Here is a 25,774-nt window from a genome sequence, read left to right as displayed (position 1 = left end):
ATGCAAGCGCCGTGCCAGATACAATTCAAGTCTGTTGTTATCATAGTGTAGATGATAGCGCACGAAGCTACTCACCCTTTGGCACGCGTTAGTTCTTTATTACCGTCTAGTTTACAGTTTCTGTATCGCTGTCTTGTTCAGTTTTAGGATATCAAACGAAGAACAAGTATGGCGCCACCATCTCCGGCGGGTCGCTTGAGTTTGCGCTCGAACTGCCTGATTGGCTAATTTCAATGGCAATTACTTCAGAAACGGCACACGTGTCGAATTTTTTCGTAACAATTATTTCTCGGTACAACTTACCCTTCAATACCCTTACAAACTTTTCCGACTGCAACTGACTACCCTGTAGCCGGCCAGAGTGGCCGAGCAGAATATGATATCAAAAAGTGAAAAAAAACAAAATGGCGGACCCAAGATGGCAGGCTCTATGTACACTACAATCATTTTTCACGTATAAAAGTAATTTTTAGGGAATTATCGAGGTTACTGATGATGACAGAGTTCAAAAAATTTAAAAATGGTGGATCCAAGATGGCGGTCAAAATCTATGTCTTTTTATTTATTTATATTTATATATTTTTATTCATATAAAAGTCAGTATTTAGGGGTTATTGTAGTTAATGCTTAAAAAATAAACCAAAAAAGTGGAAAACTCGAAGAAAGGACCAAATATAGGTTACAAGATGGTGTAAAATATTACAAAAAATTATTTCATTTTAATTACAATTATTTATTTTGTAAATTTTTTATAACTTAATTTACAAGTTTTCATTTTCTTATCCTTTTTCATCTTCTGCTTCAACTGAATCGTCATCATCCTCAAACACTGTTTCCTCATTATCTGCATCTGAATCTTCATAGTCTTCCGCCACAGGAACTAAGAGGGCAACGGCTTCTGGCGACAAACTCTTCAGTTTCTTCGGCGAAGATTTGCGTAAGGAAGAAACGTAGGGGTCTGTCGTTGCCAACAATCTCCTGAACACGTCTTCCATAGTCTTAACTCTTGAAAACTTTCGAGAAAAACTCAGGCGATATTGCTTTATCAACTTACTGGTTGATTCCTGAGCATCCTCCGATAGTTGACCGATGGGTAAAATGGCCGAAGAAATAATGTCTGGACCGTGAATCAACAATCTATGGACTGCTGTTGGCATGTTGTACCAGGGGTATTCTTTCACGTAGTGCTTGGCAGTTGCTAAGGCGTATGCTCGAAACTTTTCAACGTCGATCTGACGTCCGCTCGAAATCGTCTGCAAAATTATATGGAAACGGTGGATTAGCTCTTCGGAAACTCCAGTTATCAGCGCTGATGTTGGAGTGTTTTCAAAAAAACGTCGAGCGGTGTTTCCGTCATTCGTACTGCCAAACCCTTGTTTCGGCATGTCAATTACAATTCCAAGCTGCTCTTTGAAAGCTTTTTGAATGTTGGCTTTCAGTATTGCTTTTTCCTCTTTATCTTCTGCTTTACGTGCCTGCCACTTTTTTGTTTTCATTTGGTATGCAAAATGAATACAACATTCAAAACATCGAATCCAGGCATGAAGAGTTGATAGTCCGTACTGCAGATAATCGGCGGTAACGTGTTTTTTCAAAACATCGTCAATGTTATTAAATTGGGCAGACATAGCCTTGCAGAGACAGCACCGTTGCGCAGATTTCGTGTTGGTGATAGCATTGCACACTTTACCATCTACCATGGTCATGCTTAAATTGTATTTAATGGAAATGTCTTTCCCATGAATAACTGTTTCGAATGACTGGAGTTGTTCGATCTGTTTGTCGTAATACGCTTTCTCATTTAAAGTCGTTTGCTCTGTTTCCTTTGTAAATTCTAACTTCCGTGGTCTGCAAAAGAGGGTTGAAGACGGCTTCGGATTAATCCATAAGATCTTTTCTTCTTTAGTTTCTTCATTTACACCTGCAAGTTTCAGAGGAACAAGCGAAGTGAAAAATAAAGTTGCATCTGAAATACTCGAATCTGAAAACTTCATTTTATACGTGCTTTGCCCGGAGGTTCCGTCAAAGCCGCACTTACAAATAAGGGCCATATTAGACATTTCAGAATCACTCATATGTAAAATATCGTCTCATTTCAGCAGTAGAACACGTTGAACAGTGTGGTCTAACAAATCTTGCAACCGTACCTCAGCTTTTGATTCGGTAAAAGTGAGGGTTACGTATGGAGGGCAGCAAGCTTTTTTTGCTACCAAAACAGCTGAATACGGTGGATATAGTGTGTTTAAGCCTTTTCCTTTAGCCCCATTTCTCAAATGCTGGTAAGATTCTTTTGACTATTTGAAGTCGAAAAGGAGTGCTAGACCTTCATTTGCATCATATGAGGATGGCGATGATGTTGAAAATCGCAAGCCTGCCTTGTATTTTTTCACCTTGGATGGACTTGAGAGTGTGACGTCTTTCACAATCTTCGCAGCATCTGGGTGCCCCAAGGATCGAAGACTCATTTGCGCGGCGAACGATAATTCGACAGGACTGAACTTCGTACGAATATCCTCAGTTCTCCTTCTTTTAGACCTATCAGATAATGTTTCAAATTTTGTGGCAGGTCGGCCTGTTGATTTAGTCACACTTGCAGGTTTCGAATCAATCGGAATATATACTATTGTATTTAACCAGGTTTCGTTCTTCTTGAAAAAATATCCTTGTCGCCCAGTTGCTTCCTTATACTTGCTTCTTAACTTTGTTAACAAAATCGAAATGGTAGGCCTCATATCATAGGGAATTTTAATTGTATGTCCACTTTTTTGTGTCAACGACCTTTCCAAATGTTCTATGACCCCTTCCAAATCATTTGACTAATACTCTTTTGTTATTAGAAAAATATCTTCCCTCGAAAATCCGATTCTGGTATACGCTGGATCAGATGAAACTGAAATTTAAAAAAAAAATCTGTGTTACACTTTTCGTCATTTTTCTAATTATTTTATTCTTTACAATGCTTCTACGTGTCGATTGTAATTTAAATTCTACAAATAAAACTCATAATTAATTGATTCTACTGTCATTTTTGAAGATGTCTGAACAATGACATTTTGCAAGTGGCGCTTAAAACGTGGCTCAAAGCCAGAGTCGCAACTAGTCGCGGGATTTGAAGCTTAATTTACAAAGGTAATAATATATACTTGCGTACACAACGCAAAAGAAAGCGGAATGTCGTGGAATTCGTAACTTATCTCTATTTTTTAAGCGCATTTTACGATTTTGTCATTCATTTCCCTGTAGTACGTTAATTGAAATGTAAACGTGCATAATTGATGATTTAATAGTGATATAAGTGTTTTTTCACTAGTACATACCTCCTGGAATACATTCCATATTGAAAGTATTGGTTTCACTTGCACAAAACATAAATAACTTCCTTCAACAACACGACTGTTTTTGTAGCCTAGCCAACTGCGCGCACGCTAACAATGAACTGCCGCATTTGACCTGAGATGTTACCGAACAAATGAACATCTGGTCGTCCGCACAGCCGGCATTCAGTTGTCCCAGCATTGCTGCTGCCAACCTGATAGTCCATAATCCCCATCTTTAAACTTTTTTTTTTCCTTTTTGGCCACGTTTTCAAGATTCTGGCCCACTGTGCGGTCGCAGGTTCGAATCCTGCCTCAGGCATGGATGTGTGTGATGTCCTTAGGTTAGTTAGGTTTAAGTGGTTCTAAAGTTCTAGGGGACTGATGACCTCAGAAGTTAAATCCCATAGTGCTCAGAGCCACTTGAACCATTTGACTACCCCGTATATTTTCAAACAAAAATTGTATGCACAATGTGCTGTTTTGTTTTCCACCTCCCCTGCTCCAGATAAAGTGAGACTGTGCGGTCGCAGGTTCGAATCCTGCCTCAGGCATGGATGTGTGTGACGTCCTTAGGTTAGTTAGGTTTAAGTGGTTCTAAGTTCTAGGGGACTGATGACCTCAGAAGTTAAATCCCATAGTGCTCAGAGCCACTTGAACCATTTGACTACCCCGTATATTTTCAAACAAAAATTGTATGCACAATGTGCTGTTTTGTTTTCCACCTCGCTGTGGATTTTACAGAAAACAGAAAAGTTGAATATATGGTTTATTGGTTTGTGATTAGACTACTACCCATTCACTGATTATAGCTACGCAAAACAGTGTCATTGAAGCTAATTTCTTCATGTACCCAGCAGCTAGAACTGCCTCTCGTACAGGGGCGTAGATTGACCCCCCTCACTCCCCTGCTCCAACGAAAAGAATAATTTTTTTGTGATTTTAAAGTCGTTCTCTTAAAGTATGGCAGGTATTAGTAGTAATAAATATGAGATTAAATTTTGCCTGTTGAACACATACAGTGATTGTTAGATTGCAAAGTTCGGCAGGAGCGAGAAGTGGCACAAAGTCTATACTTAAGTTGTCTATGCTAGGTTGAGCTTCGGGTCCCTAGTTCTTGCTGGTACGTTTTTTGTCGACTCTCTTATCTTTATCACTGTTGCTAACATCACTGATGTAACAGCTATAGCACTATAGTAGTGCGGCGAACTTGTGTGTTTCAACTGAAAAATGAATAGCGTTCGGCTAATCCTGTCTTATATAAACGATTTAGGAGGCAATCTGAGCAGCCCCCTTAGGTTGCAGAGGATTCTTTTTACAGTGTAGTAAAGTCATTAGAAAATCAAAAACAACTTAGACTCGATGGCTGTACCGTGCGAGAAGTGGCAATTGTCTCTAAGTAAGGAAAAATATGAGATAATCCACATGCGTACTAAAAGAAATCCGTTAAATTTCAAACATGATAAATCACACAAATCTAAAGGCTGTCAATTCAGCTAAATACATAGGAATTACAATTACGAAAAATTTAAATTGGAACAATCACCCAGATAAAGTGAGACAAAAATCGGAAAAGATTCTTTGCTCGATTTCTAGGAAAATATGCGTTTACGGACCCCATGTAAGTTGATGAAAATGCTCAATTTTCAATTGTCTAAAGTTCTCATCAATTGGGAGTCGACTGCACGTCATAAACTTTATGCGTAATTTTCTATATTCGATTCGTTGCGCCGTTTCGGAGTTAATAGCCAATCAGGCCGTTACGCGCAGAAATTCGAGAGACCCACCAGTTATAAGTGTAGATGATAGCGCACGAGACTGCTCAGCCTTTGGCTCGGGTTCGATCCTTACTAACACTCCATGTCCAATTTTTGTATCTTTCTTGTCTTCGGATTTAGGAAATCAAGTGCAGAACACATTTGACAACATCGTCTCTGGGAGCCACGTGAATTGGTGCGCCCAATGGTCTGATAGACTAAATTCAATGCTAATTAACTCGGCACCGACGCAACGTATCCAATTTTTGTCTTAAAAATTATTTCTTATCACAATCTGCCTAGCAACACCCTTACAAGCTTTACAGATTGTTACTGACAGCCCTGTATAATATGGTCATGATATGTGAATGTAGTGACTCCTAGTGGACGAAGTAAGAAACTGCAACGGCATTTGACACAAACATTTACATATATAGTTCGATAATTGCTTAGAACTCCAGTTCATGAGTGTGAAAGAAATGGGAATGGTAAGTTGATGTCCACTACTTTCACTCAGATAGGGAAGCTATTTGATTTTAAATTAAAAAACTGCGAGTTATTCATGAACTATACTATGGAAATCACTTTTTTAATTCAAACCCAAAAAGTGTAAGTGTAAGTCATAGAAACAAAGTGGAAAATCCCGATCACACGGTTCACCTTAGCCGACGGAGCTATTTAAGTAATGGAAAAAAAATTAATCTACTGACTGCCATACTAATACCTTAAAAGATGTTAGTTATCTTGTTGTAATGAGTAAAAAATTGCGGTCATCTGCTTTTTTTGAATGGGTCTGTCGTCTGAAGTATTCCAAAGTCAGTCTGAAGAATTACCATAGTCAGTCTGCGGCAATTTTAATCATTTCATTCGATGTATTAACCTCACTTTTCAGATTACGTATTAGAAAACACATATTCTAGAAAATCACCTTACTTAGTCTATTTTCACTCTTTTCCTTTAAAACAGAATATATAAGAGTGTTTTAGCCCTACTGTATCTCAACATTTAAGCACTGAACATTTCACATGTTTATTGCTCCTTTTTAGGCTGGCTCTGAGCTCTCTGGGACGTAACATCTGAGGTCATCAGTCCCCTAGAACTTAGAACTACTTAAACCTAACTTACCTAAGGACATCACACACATCCATGCCCGAGGCAGGGTTCGAACCTGCGACCGTAGCGGTCACGCGGTTCCAGACTGAAGCGCCTAGAACCGCTCGGCCACATCGGCCGGCCCCTTTTAGAAACTGCCATGGATCGAGCAGCTCAAAAAAGAAATTCATGAACATCAATTAAATCAGCTTTTCAAAGTAATATAGCAAAACTGGAATCAGCCAATGCAGAGCTAAAAAAGTGGTAAACATTTGTTAAAAATACAGCAAGCTAGCTCTAGTTTCACTTCTTGTTCTCAATTACTCGCGCACTGAGGGTTTCGTACAAACGTAATTATATATACATATATGCACTGAAGCGTTAAAGAAACTAGTATAGCCATGCGTATTCAAATACAGAGATATGTAAACAGGCAGAATACGCCAATGCCTGTATAATACAACAAGCGTCTGGCGGAGTTGTTAGATCGGTTACTGCTGTTAACGATGGCAGGTTATCAAGACTTAAGTCATGAAAATTTCTCGGGTATTCAGTCGGGTAGCGTCGTCCAACAAGCGCGATATTTCGGCAAGCTGACCTCTTGCCATCTTCAGGCGTTCTTGGTGTCCGCGCACGAGCGATGGAACACAGCATCTCCGAGGCAGCGATGTAGCGCGGATTTTCCCGTACGACCATTTCACGAGTGTAGCATGAGTACCAGGAATCCGGTAAAACATCAAATCACCGACATCGCTGCGGCCGGAAAAACATTCTGCAGCAGCGGGATCAACGACGACTGAAGAGAATCGTTCAACGTGACAAAGTGCAACTCTTCCGCAAATTGCTGCAGATTTCAGTGCTGGTCCGTCAACAAGTATCAGCGTGCGAACCATTCAACGATACCTAATCGATATGGACTTTCGGAGCCGAAAGCCCACTCGTGTACCCTTGATGGCTGCACGACACAAACCTTTACACGTCGCCTGGGCCCGTCAACATCAACATTGGGCTGTTGATGACTGGGAACATGTAGCCTGGTCGGACAAGTCTCGTTTCAGATTGTGTCGAGCGGATGGACGTGTACGGGTATGGAGACAACCTCATGAATCTATGGACCCTGCATGGCAGCAGCGGACTGTTCAAGCTGGTGGAGGCCCTGTAATGGTGTGGGGCATATGCGTTTGGAGTGATATGGGACCCCTGATACGTCTAGATACGACTCTGACACGTGACGCGTACGAAATCATCCTGTCTGATCATCTGCATCCATTAATGTCCATTGTGCATCCCGACGTGCTTGGGCAATTACAGCAGGACAATGCGGCACACCACACGTCCAGAATTGCTACAGTGTGGCTCCAGGAACACTCTTCTGAAATTACACAGTTCTGCTAGCCACCAAACTCCCCAGTCATGAACATTATTGAGCATATCTGAAATGCCTTGGAACGTGCTGTTCAGAAGATATCTGCACCCCCTCGTAGTCTTAACGGATTTATGGACAGCCCTGCAGTGTTCTTGGTTCCCTCCAGCACTGCTCCAGACGTAAGTCGAGTCCATGCCACTCGTGGTGCGGCATTTATGCGTGCGGGGGTCCTACACGATATTTTAGGCAGCTGTATCAATGTCTTTGGGTCTTCAGTGTATATTTATATACACTGTGAATGGAGAATCTCAACATTTTTTGCCCGTTTTCGATATAGAAACTGGCAAGGTATGGGTCCCGGGAATTTCAAGACCGTATCAAAATCTCTACAGTAGTTCCTCGATGTAGCCGGGGCATACAAGAAGAAACGAACAGTGGACTTCAGTTCACATGTGTACTCATAGGAGATTTAATAAAGTATTTTATTATTTACTTACAAAAACATGACTACAAATTAAATTTTATGTTTGCATGCAGTAGTGTTCGTCTATTATGTTTTTGAGAGATGATGAATCCTACGTATGTCAGAATGGCAAAAAGACGTTTTTTATATGATATAATTACAATGCCAGGAGAAAGAAAACTGGTGTTCTACGGATCGGAGCGTGGAATGTCAGATCCCTTAATCGGGCAGGTAGGTTAGAAAATTTAAAAAGGGAAATGGATAGGTTAAAGTTAGATATAGTGGGAACTAGTGAAGTTCGGTGGCAGGAGGAACAAGACTTTTGGTCAGGTGATTACAGGGTTATAAATACAAAATCAAATAGGGGTAATGCAGGAGTAGGTTTAATAATGAATAAGAAAATAGGAGAGCGCGTTAGCTACTACAAACAGTATAGTGAACGCATTATTGTGGCCAAGATAGACACAAAGCCCATGCCTACTACAGTAGTACAAGTTTATATGCCAACTCGCTCTGCAGATGATGAAGAAATAGATGAAATGTATGACGAGATAAAAGAAATTATTCAGGTAGTGAAGGGAGACGAAAATTTAATAGTCATGGGTGACTGGAATTCGTCAGTAGGAAAAGGGAGAGAAGGAAACGTAGTAGGTGAATATGGATTGGGGGGAAGAAATGAAAGAGGAAGCCGCCTTGTAGAATTTTGCACAGAGCATGACTTAATCATAGCTAACACTTGGTTCAAGAATCATAAAAGAAGGTTGTATACCTGGAAGAATCCTGGAGATACTAAAAGGTATCAGATAGATTATATAATGGTAAGACAGAGATTTAGGAACCAGGTTTTAAATTGTAAGACATTTCCAGGGGCAGATGTGGATTCTGACCACAATCTATTGGTTATGAACTGCAGATTGAAACTGAAGAAACTGCAAAAAGGTGGGAATTTAAGGAGACGGGACCTGGATAAACTGAAAGAACCAGAGGTTGTAGAGAGTTTCAGGGAAAGCATAAGGGAACAATTGACAGGAATGGACGAAAGAAATACAGTAGAAGAAGAATGGGTAGCTCTGAGGGATGAAGTAGTGAAGGCAGCAGACGATCAAGTAGGTAAAAAGACGAGCGCTAATAGAAATCCTTGGGTAACAGAAGAAATATTGAATTTAATTGATGAAAGGAGAAAATATAAAAATGCAATAAATGAAGCAGGCAAAAAGGAATACAAACGTCTCAAAAATGAGAGCGACAGGAAGTGCAAAATGGCTAAGCAGGGGTGGCTAGAGGACAAATGTAAGGATGTAGAGGCTTGTCTCACTAAGGGTAAGATAGATACTACCTACAGGAAAATTAAAGAGACCTTTGGAGAGAAGGGGACCACTTGTATGAATATCAAGAGCTCAGATGGCAACCCAGTTCTAAGCAAAGAAGGGAAGGCAGAAAGGTGGAAGGAGTATATAGAGGGTTTATACAAGGGCGATGTGCTTGAGGAAAATATTATGGAAATGGAAGAGGATGTAGATGAAAATGAAATGGGAGATAAGATACTGCGTGAAGAGTTTGACAGAGCACTGAAAGATCTGAGTGGAAACAAGGCCCCGGGAGTAGACAACATTCCATTAGATCTACTGATGGCCTTGGGAGAGCCAGTCATGACAAAACTCTACCATCTGGTGAGCAAGATGTATGAGACAGGCGAAATACCCTCAGACTTCAAGAAGAATATAATAATTCCAATCCCAAAGAAAGCAGGTGTTGACAGATGGAAAATTACCGAACTATCAGTTTAATAAGTCACAGTTGCAAAATACTAACGCGAATTCTTTACAGACGAATGGAAAAACTGGTAGAAGCGGACCTCGGGGAAGATCAGTTTGGATTCCGTAGAAAGGTTGGAACACGTGAGGCAATACTAACCTTACGACTTATCTTAGAAGAAAGATTAAGAAATGGCAAACCTACGTTTCTAGCATTTGCGGACTTAGAGAAAGCTTTTGACAATGTTAACTGGAATACTCTCTTTCAAATTCTGAAGGTGGCAGAGGTAAAATACAGGGAGCGAAAGGCTATTTACAATTTGTACAGAAACCAGATGGCAGTTATAAGAGTCGAGGGGCATGAAAGGGAAGCAGTGGTTGGGAAAGGAGTGAGACAGGGTTGTAGCCTCTCGCCGATGTTATTCAATCTGTATATTGAGCAAGCAGTAAAGGAAACAAAAGAAAAATTCGGAGTAGGTATTAAAATTCATAGAGAAGAAGTAAAAACTTTGAGGTTCGCCGATGACATTGTAATTCTGTCAGAGACAGCAAAGGACTTGGAAGAGCAGTTGAACGGAATGGACAGTGTCTTGAAAGGAGGATATAAGATGAACATCAACAAAAGCAAAACGAGGATAATGGAATGTAGTCAAATTAAATCGGGTGATGCTGAGGGAATTAGATTAGGAAATGAGACACTTAAAGTAGTAAAGGAGTTTTGCTATTTAGGGAGTAAAATAACTGATGATGGTCGAAGTAGAGAGGATATAAAATGTAGACTGGCAATGGCAAGGAAATCGTTTCTGAAGAAGAGAAATTTGTTAACGTCGAGTATAGATTTAAGTGTCAGGAAGCCGTTTCTGAAAGTATTTGTATGGAGTGTAGTCATGTATGGAAGTGAAACATGGACGATAACTAGTTTGGACAAGAAGAGAATAGAAGCTTTCGAAATGTGGTGCTACAGAAGAATGCTGAAGCTAAGGTGGGTAGATCACGTAACTAATGAGGAGGTATTGAATAGGATTGGGGAGAAGAGAAGTTTGTGGCACAACTTGACTAGAAGAAGGGATCGGTTGGTAGGACATGTTTTGAGGCATCAAGGGATCACAAATTTAGCGTTGGAGGGCAGCGTGGAGGGTAAAAATCGTAGAGTGAGACCAAGAGATGAATACACTAAGCAGATTCAGAAGGATGTAGGTTGCAGTAGGTACTGGGAGATGAAGAAGCTTGCACAGGATAGAGTTAGCATGGAGAGCTGCATCAAACCAGTCTCAGGACTGAAGACCACAACAACAACAACAATTACAATGCGACAATTTTCAGATTATTTCGCTTTGCTTGTAGTGTGAAACATTGCTTCAACTGGAAGTACCCTATAGGTCTTGGTGACTTTCTTTGCGATTTTCAAAACATGTGACGTAAATGGCCGAATCTTTTGATTGTATTCACTTAGTACGTTAAATGTTTTACACCGCCAAGGGATCATAGACTTTACTATGTTACATAAATTTGAACTTGATAAGCCAATCCGTTACAGACAAAATAGGGTTTTAACAGAGGGACGGACAGACGGATGGAAAATGACAAAAAACTATTTTTCGTTTTACATAATTACAAATTAACAATTGTCGGATTTTTTCGTTTTCTTTTACTGTGTAACCTTGCTTCTTGCTTCCTGATGCTAGGTCAACGGTAAGAACCCTGTAGGTTTTGATGAGTGAGTTTTCGAGTATCAAAATATGACATAAATGGGCGTATCTTTTGATTGAATTTACTTAGAAGCTTAAAATTTTTAATTTTAACACTGCCAAGGGATTATGTGATATAAATTTGAACTTCGTACGTCTACGCGTTTCTGAGAAAAAGGGTTCTTAACAGTAGAACAAACAGACAGACAGAAAACAAAGCGATTTTATAAAGATTCCGTTTTTACAGACTGAGGCACGGAACTCTAAAAATGACATTTGTTTGTTTGTTGATAGAAGTAGCTTAACAATGATGACTGATTTGAAATACACTACTGGCCATTAAAATTGCTACACCACGAAGATGACGTGCTACAGACCCGAAATTTAACCGACAGGAAGAAGATGCTGTGATATGCAAATGATTAGATTTTCAGAGCATTCACACAAGGTTGGCGCCGGTGGCGACACCTACAACGTGCTGACATGAGGAAAGTTTCCAACCGATTTCTCATACACAAACAGCAGTTGACGGGCGTTGCCTGGTGAAACGTTGTTGTGATGCCTCGTGTAAGGAGGAGAAAAGCTTACAATCACGTTTCCGACTTTGATAAAGGTCGGATTGTAGCCTATCGCGATTGCGGTTTATCGTATCGCGACATTGCTGCTCGCGTTGGTCGAGATCCCATGACTGTTAGCAGAATATGGAATCAGTGGGTTCAGGAGGATAATACGGAACGCCGTGCTGGATCCCAAACGGTCTCATATCACTAGCAGTCGAGATGACAGGCATCTTATCCGCATGGCTGTAACGGATCGTGCAGCCACGTCTCAATCCCTGAGTCAACAGATGGGGACGTTTGCAAGACAACAACCATCTGCACAAACAGCTCGACGACGTTTGCTGCAGCATGGGCTATCAGCTCGGAGACCATGCATGGCTGCGGTTACCCTTGACGCTGCATCACAGACAGGAGCGCCTGCGATGGTGTACTCAACGACGAACCTGGGTGCACGAATTGCAAAACCTCATTTTTTCGGATGAGTCCAGGTTCTGCTTACCCATCATGATGGTCGCATCCGTGTTTGGCGACATCGTGGTGAACGCACATTGGAAGCGTGTATTCGTCATCGCCATACTGGCGTATCACCTGGCGTGATGGTATGGGGTGCCATTGGTTACACGTTTCGGTCACCTCTTGTTCGCATTGACGGCCCTTTGAACAGTGCACGTTACATTTCAGATGTGTTACGACCCGTGGCTCTACCCTCCATTCGATCCCTGCGAAACCCTACATTTCAGCAGGATAATGCACGACCGCATGTTGCTGGTCCTGTACGGGCCTTTCTGGATACAGAAAATGTTCGACTGCTGCCCTGGCCAGCACATTCTCCAGATCTCTCACCAACTGAAAACGTCTGGTCAATGGTGGCCGAGCAACTGGATAGTCACAATACGCCAGTCACTACTCTTGATCAACTGTGGTATCGTGTTGAAGCTGCATGGCCAGCTGTACCTGTACACGCCCAATGCCCAGGAGTATCATGGCCGTTATTACGGTTGTTCTGGGTACTGATTTCTCAGGATCTATGCACCCAAATTGCGTGAAAATGTAATTACATGTCAGTTCTAGTATAATATATTTCTCCAATGAATACCCATTTATCATCTGCATTTCTTCTTGGTGTAGCAATTTTAATGGCCAGCAGTGTAGTAAGCAATATATGAGTAACTATGCTAGGGAAGAAATCATTTGAAGTCTACTCTAACGTAACATGCAGTTTATAGACGCTAAATACTCACGATTTACGCAGTGATTTACGTCAGTATCAATGTGCGTTGCAATTTGTGTACTACAGTGCTATCATTTCTACTCTTCTCTATCATAATTTTCAGTAGCTGCAGCCTGTTTTCCAATTATAAACCTTGAAACAGTTTATGACAGTGCAGAGGCTGATATTTTGGGATACTGACCTGAGGGCCGTCTTGCACTGGAACAGAAGCGAACGACCCCTCCCACCCTCCAGAGGAAAAAAAAATCCACTCTCCTGCTCTGATACCCCGTACACCAATGACCGAAACGGAATTACCCATTTATTTTAAGCGACTACAATTCCCAATCAAGGTCTCATCTGCAGTAAAAGAAAACAAGGCTCAAGGTCAGAGAGACGTACGTGGAGGGTGGTGCGGATGGGGAGTCGATATTAAAAGGTGGTAGAGGAAGTGAATTGGGAAAGCGGGGGGGAGACAAGATCGAGAAAGATAGGGGCAATGAGGAGATGGGCAGAGAGAAGGGAAGGGGGAGGGAAGGAGTTTAGGATGTTTATCCTATTGCCACACATATTTAGCAATTGTGTAGCATTTCTGGGTTTGCCGTTATGTAATAAATACAAGGGTTTCTTGTTTGTGTGTGCCCCTATAACTCCATCGATCACCCCTTGCAGCCCTCCATCCCTCATCCATGAAGGTTTCGGTTTGGAACTGCAAGGGTTGGGTTCCAAAACGTGAGTCAAAAGACAGCATCCTACCAATGGACTTCTTATAGGAAGTCGGTGAAGCATCCTGAGAATATAGTGTTGAAATGACCGAGACTGGTCAAAATGCTCCTGAATGTTCTAGAATATTCCAGACAGAATGTTATGTAATTTTCGAGGATGTTGGAAAATGTTATAGAATCTTCCAGAAGGTTCGAAAATATTCAAGAATATTATAGTAAGTTCCAGAATTTTCCGGAGCGCTCGAAAATGTTCCAAATGTTCCAGGATGTTCGCGAATGTGTCGCAAGTTCCATTATCGTATTGTGGTGAGGATATGTTTCAGCTCAGGAGAGTGTATATAGGTGATGAGAAGATGCATGCTTCTGTATATTTTAGGAAATCAATTAGAGTGGATGAATGAAAATTTAAAGTGATAAAAAGTGAAAAAAGATTGCAGAATATTTCAAATTAGTTCGTGATCTGGAATGTTTTCAGAAAATAAATGAAACTAAAGACCAAGTGAAGTGGGCCCTTTCAGGCTAAGCAAAAGCTAACATGACTATGCGAACATACATGTATAACCAAAGACAGAGTAAATTACACACATATAGGGTTAACATTGAGTATAGATTTAAGTGTCAGGAAGCCATTTCTGAAAGTATTTGTATGGAGTGTAGCCATGTATGGAAGTGAAACATGGACGATAAATAATTTGGACAAGAAGAGAATAGAAGCTTTTGAAATGGGGTGCTACAGAAGAATGCTGAAGATTAGATGGGTAGATCACATAACTAATGAGGAAGTATTGAATAGGATTGGGGAGAAGAGAAGTTTGTGGCACAACTTGACTAGAAGAAGGGATCGGTTGGTAGGACATGTTCTGAGGTATCAAGGGCTCACGAATTTAGTATTGGAGGGCAGCGTGGAGGGTAAAAATCGTAGAGGGAGACCAAGAGATGAATACACTAAGCAGATTCAGAAGGATGTAGGTTGCGGTAGGTACTGGGAGATGAAGAAGCTTGAACAGGATAGAGTAGCAGGGACAGCTGCATCAAACCAGTCTCAGGACTGAAGACCACAACAACAACAACAGGGTTTCTTCAACTCAAATGAAAAGAACATGACATTTTAAATCAAACTTCTTACCAGGTATTGTACAACAAAATACAGATGCAAGTGTACAGTAGATAATTAGAATAAGATCGTGCCTGGTTACTGTATACCAAAAGGACACATTCAAAAAAAAAAAAAATTAAACTTATAAGTAAACATCAGATACGCTATAGCGTTGTGGAGACCTGAATGAGGTATTACAACAGTCTGTCTGGTCCATAGGCAGCACATGTCATCCAGTTTTTCTGAGGCCTCTCTCTATATCTGGTCTACTTTGGCGGTGGGACACCGTACAGCTTCTACCTTTCCTGTGTTCTTTATTTTCTCTTCTTAAAACCAATCACCGTTGTTAATTTAGTACCTTTCCTAATTCTCATTTAGCATAAGTTACAGAATTTTCATAAAATGTTGCAAACAAAGTAACAACTTTATGAGATGGTAATTGTAAAATTAACTACGAATCAGTGACACCATAACTGTAATATATTAAACCTGTTGTACAGCCCAGGTAACAAGTCAAAAAGTTTATGGCAATACATACAAATAAATAATAATTTCTTTCAGGGATTTCGTACCTAGTGCTCCATAGACTTACAACGGTACAGTGTCTCTTATGTCTCTCTGCTCTGTGATAATATTTTGATGTATCAGTGTTAGTACTAGATGCTGAGACAGCCGCTTTTAACTTTCACTGTCTTTCGCCGTCCACAGGCTTAAGATGGAGAAGTGGATGTTCCGTCCGCCCGTTCTGGTGGGTGAACGAGTCGTGTGGTTGGGCAGTGGTACGGGACTACCTCAAGGTGGCATCGTCAGGTGGATCGGCAAACTCCCGGAGATCGGCCCCGATTGGGCAGTCGGTCTGGAGCTTGTAAGTGTCTTACATAAAACTTTGTATTAAGGTGTTTGGACTGACTGATTTACTCGTGACCAGTTCGTACAGCTAAACATGCAGCATGCTTGCTTGAGAGAGGTTAAGGTGAGTCAGACCCGTATCGAGTCTGGGTGCTGGATTAATGGTACACCAATCAGCCAGAGTGCGAGTTTTATGTGGTTTTTCAAGCTGGGTTAGGTAAACGCTGGGCTGGTCCCTAACTGCTTCCTCAGAAAGTATGATACACAAACAGTTTAAAATACCATCACACATCGAACAAAGTTTACAGAGAATGAGATTTTCACTCTACAGCGGAGTGTGCGCTGATGTGAAACTTCCTGGCAGATTACAACTGTGTGCCAGCGATTCGAACTCGGGACCTTTGCCTTTCGCGGGCAAGTGCTCCACCGACTGAGCTATTTTTTGCTTTTTTGTATGTCTTCGTTGGTCTCATTTTTCTATATTGTTCGTTGTACTTGTTCGGGGTGGATGTCCCATGACAGCCCTTCAAGTTCATCGATGATCTATTCACTCAGTTTGTTTATTGCAGAGGGCTGCTAACCTTCCGACCGATTACTCTGAGCTACCGTGCTGGCTAAATGTCCAAGCACGACTCGCGACCCGTCCCCACAGCCTCAGTTCTGCCAGCACCTCGTCACCTACCTTCCAGTTTCACAGATGCTCTCCGAGTTCGAGTCTCGGTCCGACACACAGTTTTAATCAGCCAGAAAGTTTCGAAGTTTACACAGTTCATAGACAGATGTCGCACATGGTTCCCTTCCCTTGGGTTAACTGACGACTGTGGTGACCAGGACATCGCAAAGTAAAATACAATTATTTGTCCACTCATGAAAACAGTGCACTACTTACGATGCTAGGAAAGAGAGAGTGATGGATTTAGTTAAGGCTCACATTATGAAGTTACTTTATGTAGTGTTGATTTTGTTAATACCCACATTTGCAACGTACCAAGTGTCTATTCACTGTCAAGTGTTCTGATAAGCACCATTACCAAACCTAGTTATTGTTAAAGTGAATCAGCTATACGTTTATATCGAATGTTCATTGTTTGCCATCCTGACATTGTTTGTGTCAGTGGTTTTAGTATAAGTTGGTGCACTCACTGCTCGCTCTGCTTTCACCCTTGCACGCAGCAGGAAAAGCGCCACAAGATATGTTTCAATGATCATCTTTAGTTTGTTTGTGTTATTGTTTTGTGTTCTGTGAGAAAATTAAGTTAAAAATGTATACTTTTCACGAGCCTCAGGGTTCCGCGCACTGGAACACATTAAAAATAAAACAAGAAGAAACAACTGGCTGCATCCAGCTGCAATATCATTGTTCCACCCTGGAAACGCGTCGTGAAGTAAAATTAAAAGAGTAACTGACGCAGATAATTGTTTTATTTGAACGTTTATTTAATTTACACCAAAAATACATAGGAGTAAGCATCTGGAGTGAGCTCAAGCATATTCCAGGTTTTGATTGATTTGCAGCAGTTTTAAGGGAATGTACTTCACCATCCATGAAAGAAGTGATCTACTAAACACCAACAAGACTTCTTTTTTTACGAGTAATTGCACGTTGGCCTGAGACCCTTCATTTAAGTGCGATATATTTCAACTGGTACAGAAAATACACAAAGAACAGCCAGTATATGATAAGATGGGGTAAATCCAACCTAGTAATTTCTTGTGGCTATATAACGCTTATCCGAAGTCGGATCTTAACGTTATATACGTTAAATTATAGGTAATACAAAGGAGCAACTGTTTGCAAAATTCTTTTTGTTATACCATCAATAGTTTTTGAGATATCCGTATTTTAAGAAACGTCCATTTTTGCCATTTGCAAAAATGGTGGGGTAAATCCGACCCCCTATTTGTTGGCTGATTTTGCACAGAAATAGTTCTAAAAGAACGGTTTTTTTGGGAAATAATTATAAGCAATTATGTTTTTTACATAAATGAACAAAATGTATTCAAAAAATAACAATGTTTGGAGTACTAAATGTACTGAAAGTTAAACGAATGTAAATTTTAATTGAAAAAAGATGATTTCATTGCATGGCGGTGCAACAGCAATGTCGATCTCGGTATGTTAAAATCACGAGCGACAGTTCATAAAGACATTCCCATTTGCATTGCAGCAGCTGCTCGGCGAATATCGTTTTGATTGCGTTTTGCCGTTTTTCGTTTATTTGGTACCATTTTCCAAAAAATAAACAAAAAGTCACTTCGTTTCCATAAATAAATAATTCCATACACATAAACGATAACAAATATGCGGTCGGATTTACCCCACCATTTAGCGGTCGGATTTACCCCACCATGCCATTTTTCATTTAACACACATAGAAACAATTTACATGAAATTTCCAACAAAAACGATGCATACACTGAATAGGTCACTAAATGCACTACCAAATCACGTACCGTCTGTTTTGCGATCCTTTTATTTAATAAGGTAAATCTAGTGATGCAATTTGCACAAAAATTAAATTGAAACAATCGAAAACACACTTGTTGTCTTTTGAATGTCTAAATGACAAATGCGGCAAAGCTGTCAAGACGACATTTTCATTATTTCGAATGCTCTATATGGTACGCTAATGCGAAATCGCTCCGCTTTGCCGTTTCTCACAAGTAGAGGTCCGTCGGGTTTACCCACCCATCGTATTTACCCCACCTTACCATATATACATGCGGACGCACACACAGATAAGGCAAAACATTATGACCACTGCCATGGTGCTGCTAGGTGGTGTCGCAGGCAAGTGACGTAGTAACAAAAATATGTGAACGGAGCAGACACGGACGGGGGACCACCCTAGCAAAGATGTGGGTTGCAAATGGGGAAATCCATTGAGGTGAACGAAGGGCAGATTGTCATTACGCAGAGCCTGTGAACGAGTATCTCGAAAACGCCGAAACTGGTCGAATGTTCACGTGCTACTATCGTGCACATCTACGGAAAGAGGTAGAAGGACAGTGAAACTACCACTGGGCACTAAATGGTTGGATGTCCACAACTGTTCATAGAACGTGGGGTTCGGAGACGTGCCTGCTCTGTAAAGTACGACAGATGGTGATCTGTGTCATTTCTGCCGAAAGAACACAATATTGGTGCACGCACAATTATTTCAGAGCACACCGTTCACTGTTCATTATTGAATATAGAACTCTGCAACAGACCACCCCTACATGTTCACACGTTGACCCAAAAGCATCATCCGTTGCAATTTAAATGGGCATGAGACCATCGGGATTCGACCGTCGATCAACGTAAACGTGTCGGCTCTGAATCACATTTTCGCTACTCTAGGTCGATGGTCGTCTCTACAAACGCCGTCATCGAGGTGAATGGCGGCTCGAAACGTGCAGCCTGCCACAGACGCAGGCTGTGGGGACAGTATTATGCTATGGGAGACATTCTCCTGCACTTACATGGGACCTGTGGTAGTACTCGAAAACACACCGACAGCTGCAAACCACCCGCATCTCTTCATGCTTGATGTCTTCCCCGACGGCGAGGTCATCTTTCAGCAGCATAACTGTCCGTGTCTCTGAAACAGAACTGCGCTACAGTGGTTTGAGGAGCATTATAGTGAACTCACATTGATGTCTCGGCGACTAAATTCGCCTGATGTAAAACCTATGGAATCCATCTGGGTCGCTATTGGTCACTATCACCGCGTACGCAAATAGCGGCCCGTTAATTACCGAATTACATGACCTATGCGTAGACATTTAATGCCATATACCTCCACAAACATACCAACAAAGTGTCGGATTCCTGTATTTCGTTACAAAGACGGACAAACAAGCTATTAAGCAAGTATTCATAATGTTTTGGCTGATCAATGTGTCTGTCTGTGTGTGTGTGTGTGTGTGTGTGTGTGTGTGTGTGTGTGTGTGTGTGTGTGTGTGTGTGTGTGTATGTATGTATGTATGTATGTATGTGTGTGTGTACAGAATCACACCCCTGTCTATGGGTTTTGTGCAACCCGCAGTGCCTTCAGATATCACTCGCATGATTTTCACATTCTCTTTCTCACTACACGCAAACTATTAGTTCTACAGAAAATTAATGGGATCCTTTTTGTAAGAAATTTAATGTAGTTAAATTTTATACTGAGGTAGTTTTCGTTGGAGACCATGGTTTTCGAGTTGTTCAAGAAAAACGCGTTTGAAGGTCACTTTTGTACGATTTTCTTGAATATTTCGAAAACTACGGCATCTAGCGGAAATGTATCCCGATAGAAAAGTTAACTACGTTAAATTTCCTATAGAAACGCCTACTCATTTTCTCTGTACGACTAATGTTTTAGCTTAGTGAGCGAGAGAATATGAAAAATATTGTATGTCGATTTGGAAGGCGTTTGCAAATTGCTGTAGTAGGGGCAGTTCAGTCACCCTATATACGTATATATAAGCTCCCAGATTTGATCAGCAGTAAGTGTTTTAACGACTCTTCGCCTATCGGCTTGAGACTCTTACCATGCTGGAATAATAAAAGAATTGTGCTCTATTTGTCATAGGATAGTGGGACCGTCAAGGACATCAATAATGATCCACATAGTTTACACTCAAATAACTAAAACAATAGGCAGACACAGCATCGTTTACATGTTTCCTTTACTTCACGTCTATGGCCATAAATTTTTTATGTTATCAGGCTACCAGTTTCGCTCTATAAAGACCATCTTCAGAGCTACAGTAAAATATGGGATAAACACAGATACAACTAGCAGCCTGTCTACGGCTTAAAACAATAAAATAGACCATGATGAGAAATATTACTGATATACATGTGCATTTGTGCGCTTTAAATATGATGAGGCGTGCCTGTTATATAAAAACGTGTCCTAATATACTGGACCCATGGTGGCATCGTCAAATGCTAAACACAAAATCAGCGCCAGTATCGTCAAACATATATAAATAATAGTATACACTAGATTTCATCTTGTCAGCAGTACTACTGTTCGAAACAAATTACTGTACAGTAACCGCAATATGTTTGTGTTGCAAGTTCGCCAGAAGTCGCTACTGTTGGCGTACACATGTTCTTCAGTGATAATTGTACGATGGAAAATAAAGGGAGATACAGACTGCCGCATATAATCTGCTTCCTCTGTTGGCGATAACACCAGAACGCCGCATAGTCGAGAAGTGGTTAGAGGAACGTCACCGCCAGAGGGTCCCTCGTACCCTGCGGCACCCCGTTCCGAGAACAGAGTGATAAAACCCCGTACCAGTGCATGAGCAAGATTATCTAGTTAATAAAGTATAGTATATAAAAAAGAGAAGGAACAAGAAAACACAAGAGTTATGCGCACAAGTTAAGAAAACGAAGTACGAGGGAAATCCCAAAAGTAAGGTCTCCTATCTTTTTATAAGTACATAGACCTGTTTATTTCTACAATGGTTTACATCAGTTTACAGATTGAAGATTTAGCTATTTTTCTATATAATCACCATTTCTGCCGACGCTTTTTTGTAGACGCTGTGGCAGTTTTTGTATGCCCATGTCATACCAGCTCGTCGCCATGCTGTTCAGAAAGTTATGAACCTCTTCTTTCACCTCGCCGTCGGAGCTGAATCGCTTTCCGGCCAGATGTTCTTTTAACCTAGGGAACAGGTGACAGTCACTGGGCGCCAAGTCAGGACTGTAGGATGGGTGGGCGATTATGTTCCACTGAAACTGTTGCAGGAGAGCAACGGTTTGCCGAGCGATGTGTGAGCGAGCGTTGTCATGGAGAATGTGTACAATTAACGCTGACAGGTACTGTGAGACTCTGAAAAAACTCAAACGGGCAATTCAGAACTGGAGAAGAGAAATGTTGAGCAAAGGCGTACACATCCTTACTGTGAAGGCAGCACCTACACACATCATAAAACAACCAATCATGTAATGCGATTTCATCAGTAGTGTCAGCTAGATACGTTACTGTTAGGGTCGATCAACATGTGAGTAATATGGAACCGCTTCGTGAACTCAGTGAGAATCATTGTAGGGAAAGCGACCTTCTTTCCACGAAACACTTATGAGAAAATAAGAGAACCGGGATTTGAGGCAACTGCCAGAATGATTCCAATACCGCCAGTGTAGATTTTGCGTAAGGATCGCGAAGATAAGGTAGAAAGTATGACGAGCACGAAAACCTATCTACAGTCGTTTCCCCTCAGTCTATTTGCGAGTAGGAAAGGGAATGACTCGTATTGGTGTAAAATAACCTCCGCCATGCGCCTTATGACAGCTTGCGAAGGATGTATGTAAATGCAGATGTAGTTGTGTTCATGAATTTAGGAACATTAACCGGAAACGAGATCATGATCACGCGGCCAACTTGTAAGCATAAAGTCGCCTAGCGTTCGGACCAGGATTACGAGTACATACTTAAGCAATTCCTCATATAAATTCTTTAGGTGTGCAAGTGTGATACAGGGTAGCACTAATGGTTGTGCCTTATGCTGCCATGAGAAGGAGGCTGTGCACAAATCAAGCCTACAATGCTTTTTTGGTTTCGCTCCGTGTCGTGGATATCTGGACGGTATTATTTTTAATCCTGACGCTATGATTTTCGAGTGTGTGCAAAATAACGTTAAACGCCTGAAATTCGTTAAGCATTTTTCTTGGGGAAACGAGTACGGTTTTTCCAGGGTTTAGGTGTCCACAACGTAGTATCTCCCTTGCTCTCTACATGAGATCTTTCCTGATGGCTGATCAGAAAGTATTTATTAAATTCATAGAAGACTGACATGAGATTTTTTTTTACCTCGGATATTTATTCTGCGTCCATCATATTCGCACTCTTGTAAGGTGTTAAAGTGCTCCACGTCTCAGCAGGCCACTGTGGCCGAGCGGCTCTAGGCGCTTCAGTCCGGAACCGCGCGGCTGCTACGGTCGCATGTTCGAATCATGCCTCGGGCATGGATGTGTGTGCTGTCCTTAGGTTAGTTAGGTTTAAGTAGTTCTAAGTTCTAGGGGACTGGCCGGCCGGGGTGGCCAAGCGGTTAAAGGCGCTACAGTCTGGAACCGCGTGACAGCTACGGTCGCAGGTTCGAATCCTGCCTCGGGCATGGATGTGTGTGGTGTCCTTAGGTTAGTTAGGTTTAAGTAGTTCTAAGTTCGAGGGGACTGATGACCTCAGAAGTTAAGTCCCATAGTGCTCAGAGCCATTTGAACCATTTTCTAGGGGACTGATGACCTCAGACGTTAAGTCCCATAGTGCTTAGAGTCATTTGAACCGTCCACGTCTCATATGGCAGGTCCCCTTAATCCTTTTAATCATCTTTGCTGCAGCTCTAAAATTTTATCTTCAAATCGCTTGCCCGGTCTGCCCTGTTATATACTATTAAATGCTGTTCACGAGTGTAAAGGTGGTAATAGTCGATATTCTTTCTCCTGTGGTCGTTTAGTCGGAAGAAATTTTTTTACATAGTCTCCAGATACCAGGTTTCTCGAGATCTTCCCACAAATCAACCGCCTCATGAAAGAAACGTTTCGGTTTGACCCATGATTGGTAATGAGCACCAAAGTCTAATCGTACCCATGCTAGTTGGAATGTGTTACAAATATAATTTCCAGCTTTCTCTGCAAGCTAATTTCGGGTGAGGTAAACCTTTTACATTTTTAATGTTCATGACGTGGTGGTCAGAGAAGTTGAATGAAATGACGTCATATCCGTATCCATCAATTCCTGTTGTGGTGTAGATTCTGCCAAACTTTGATGGAGTTGTTGCCAAAACACGTGTGTGGTAGCAAGTCAGTTGTGGGACAGATCCTGCCAAGCTTTGATGGTGTTACTGCCAAAATATATGTGTAATAGCAAGCCACACAAACATATCTTTCATTATCAGTCCCAGATCCTGTTTTGCAGTGGACCACAGAGGCTGTTGTTCAATAGTTTTTGGTATTTAATGCATTTATACAGACTTCTACAAGGGTAAACACACTGTACATTCCTTGGTTTGAAATTGAAGCTTCAAGTATGGTAATATCACGATTTTTAGCCAAGAAAGATGTAACAGTTTTATCGCTGTTTACAATAACATTACTGCTTCCCTGGTAGTTTTCCGCTTTCACAGCGAAGTTGTGGTTTCATGTTATGTAGTCACACATCACCATTCTGTTAAAATTCCCTACCAAAATTTTACATTTTATCCAAATACACAAGCTACCTGTCCTCTACTCAAAGATGCTGCAATATTCCATTTTAACGTCGAACCACTACACTTTTTTATGACATGGACATAGGCATATTTCCAGCGTCTCTTTGCCAGTTTTTCCAAATTTATGCATCTTGATGCCACAGTTTTGTCTACATGTAGGGGATATGACAGTTTCGTCTTGACACCACATCTGGTGGTAAGAATGGTAAGACAGAGATTTAGGAACCAGGTTTTAAATTTTAAGACATTTCCAGGGGCAGATGTGAACTCTGACCACAATCTATTGGTTATGACCTGTAGATTAAAACTGAAGAAACTGCAAAAAGGTGGGAACTTAAGGAGATGGGACCTGTGTAAACTGAAAGAACCAGAGATTGTACAGAGTTTCAGGGAGAGCATAAGGGAACAATTGACAGGAATGGGGGAAAGAAATACAGTAGATGAAGAATGGGTAGCTTTGAGGGATGAAGTAGTGAAGGCAGCAGAGGATCAAGTAGGTAAAAAGACGAGGGCTAGTAGAAATCCTTGGGTAACAGAAGAAATATTGAATTTAATTGATGAAAGGAGAAAATATAAAAATGCAGTAAATGAAGCAGGCAAAAAGGAATACAAACGTCTCAAAAATGAGAGCGACAGGAAGTGCAAAATGGCTAAGCAGGGATGGCTAGAGGACAAATGTAAAGATGTAGAGGCTTATCTCACTAGGGGTAAGATAGATACTGCCTACAGGAAAATTAAAGAGACCTTTGGAGATAAGAGAACCACTTGTATGAACATCAAGAGCTCAGATGGAAACCCAGTTCTAAGCAAAGAGGGGAAAGCAGAAAGGTGGTAGGAGTAGATAGAGGGTCTATACAACGGCAATGTACTTGAGGACAATATTATGGAAATGGAAGAGGATGTAGATGAAGATGAAATGGGAGATACGATACTGCGTGAAGAGTTTGACAAAGCACTGAAAGACCTGAGTCGAAACAAGGCCCCGGGAGTAGACAACATTCCATTGGAACTACTGACGGCCTTGGGAGAGCCAGTCCTGACAAAACTCTACCATCTGGTGAGCAAGATGTATGAAACAGGCGAAATACCCTCAGACTTCAAGAAGAATATAATAATTCCAATCCCAAAGAAAGCAGGTGTTGACAGATGTGAAAATGACCGAACAATCAGTTTAATAAGCCACAGCTGCAAAATACTAACACGAATTCTTTACAGACGAATGGAAAAACTGGTAGAAGCCGACCTCGGGGAAGATCAGTTTGGATTCCGTAGAAATAAGGGAACACGTGAGGCAATACTGACCTTACGACTTATCTTAGAAGAAAGATTAAGAAAAGGCAAACCTACGTTTCTAGCATATGTAGACTTAGAGAAAGCTTTTGTCAGTGTTGACTGGAATACTCTCTTTCAAATTGTAAAGGTGGCAGGGGTAAAATACAGGGAGCGAAAGGCTATTTACAATTTGTACAGAAACCAGATGGCAGTTATAAGAGTCGAGGGACATGAAAGGGAAGCAGTTGTTGGGAAGGGATTAAGACAGGGTTGTAGCCTCTCGCCGATGTTATTCAATCTGTATATTGAGCAAGCAGTAAAGGAAACAAAAGAAAAATTCGGAGTAGGTATTAAAATCCATGGAGAAGAAATAAAAACTTTGAGGTTCGCCGATGACATTGTAATTCTGTCAGAGACAGTAGAGGACTTGAA

At 41.2% G+C, this 25,774-nt stretch overlaps 1 protein-coding gene across 1 annotated transcript in view; it reads left to right on the top strand.

Moving 5' to 3' along the window:
- Positions 1-25,774, top strand: part of LOC126483695 (uncharacterized) — a 436,703-nt gene that overhangs the window by 55,885 nt on the left and 355,044 nt on the right. Inside the window, exon 2 of the mRNA XM_050106783.1 lies at positions 15,734-15,890. Within this exon, the coding sequence (XP_049962740.1) occupies positions 15,741-15,890 (150 nt within the window). The 5' untranslated portion in view covers positions 15,734-15,740. The remainder of the gene's footprint in view (positions 1-15,733; positions 15,891-25,774) is intronic.

The sequence above is a fragment of the Schistocerca serialis genome, chromosome 6, assembly GCF_023864345.2.
Source record: "Schistocerca serialis cubense isolate TAMUIC-IGC-003099 chromosome 6, iqSchSeri2.2, whole genome shotgun sequence".
Classification (NCBI taxonomy): Eukaryota; Metazoa; Arthropoda; class Insecta; order Orthoptera; family Acrididae; genus Schistocerca; species Schistocerca serialis.
The sequence above is the reverse complement of the archived record's forward strand: the minus strand, read 5'-3'. Positions and strand labels throughout refer to the sequence as shown.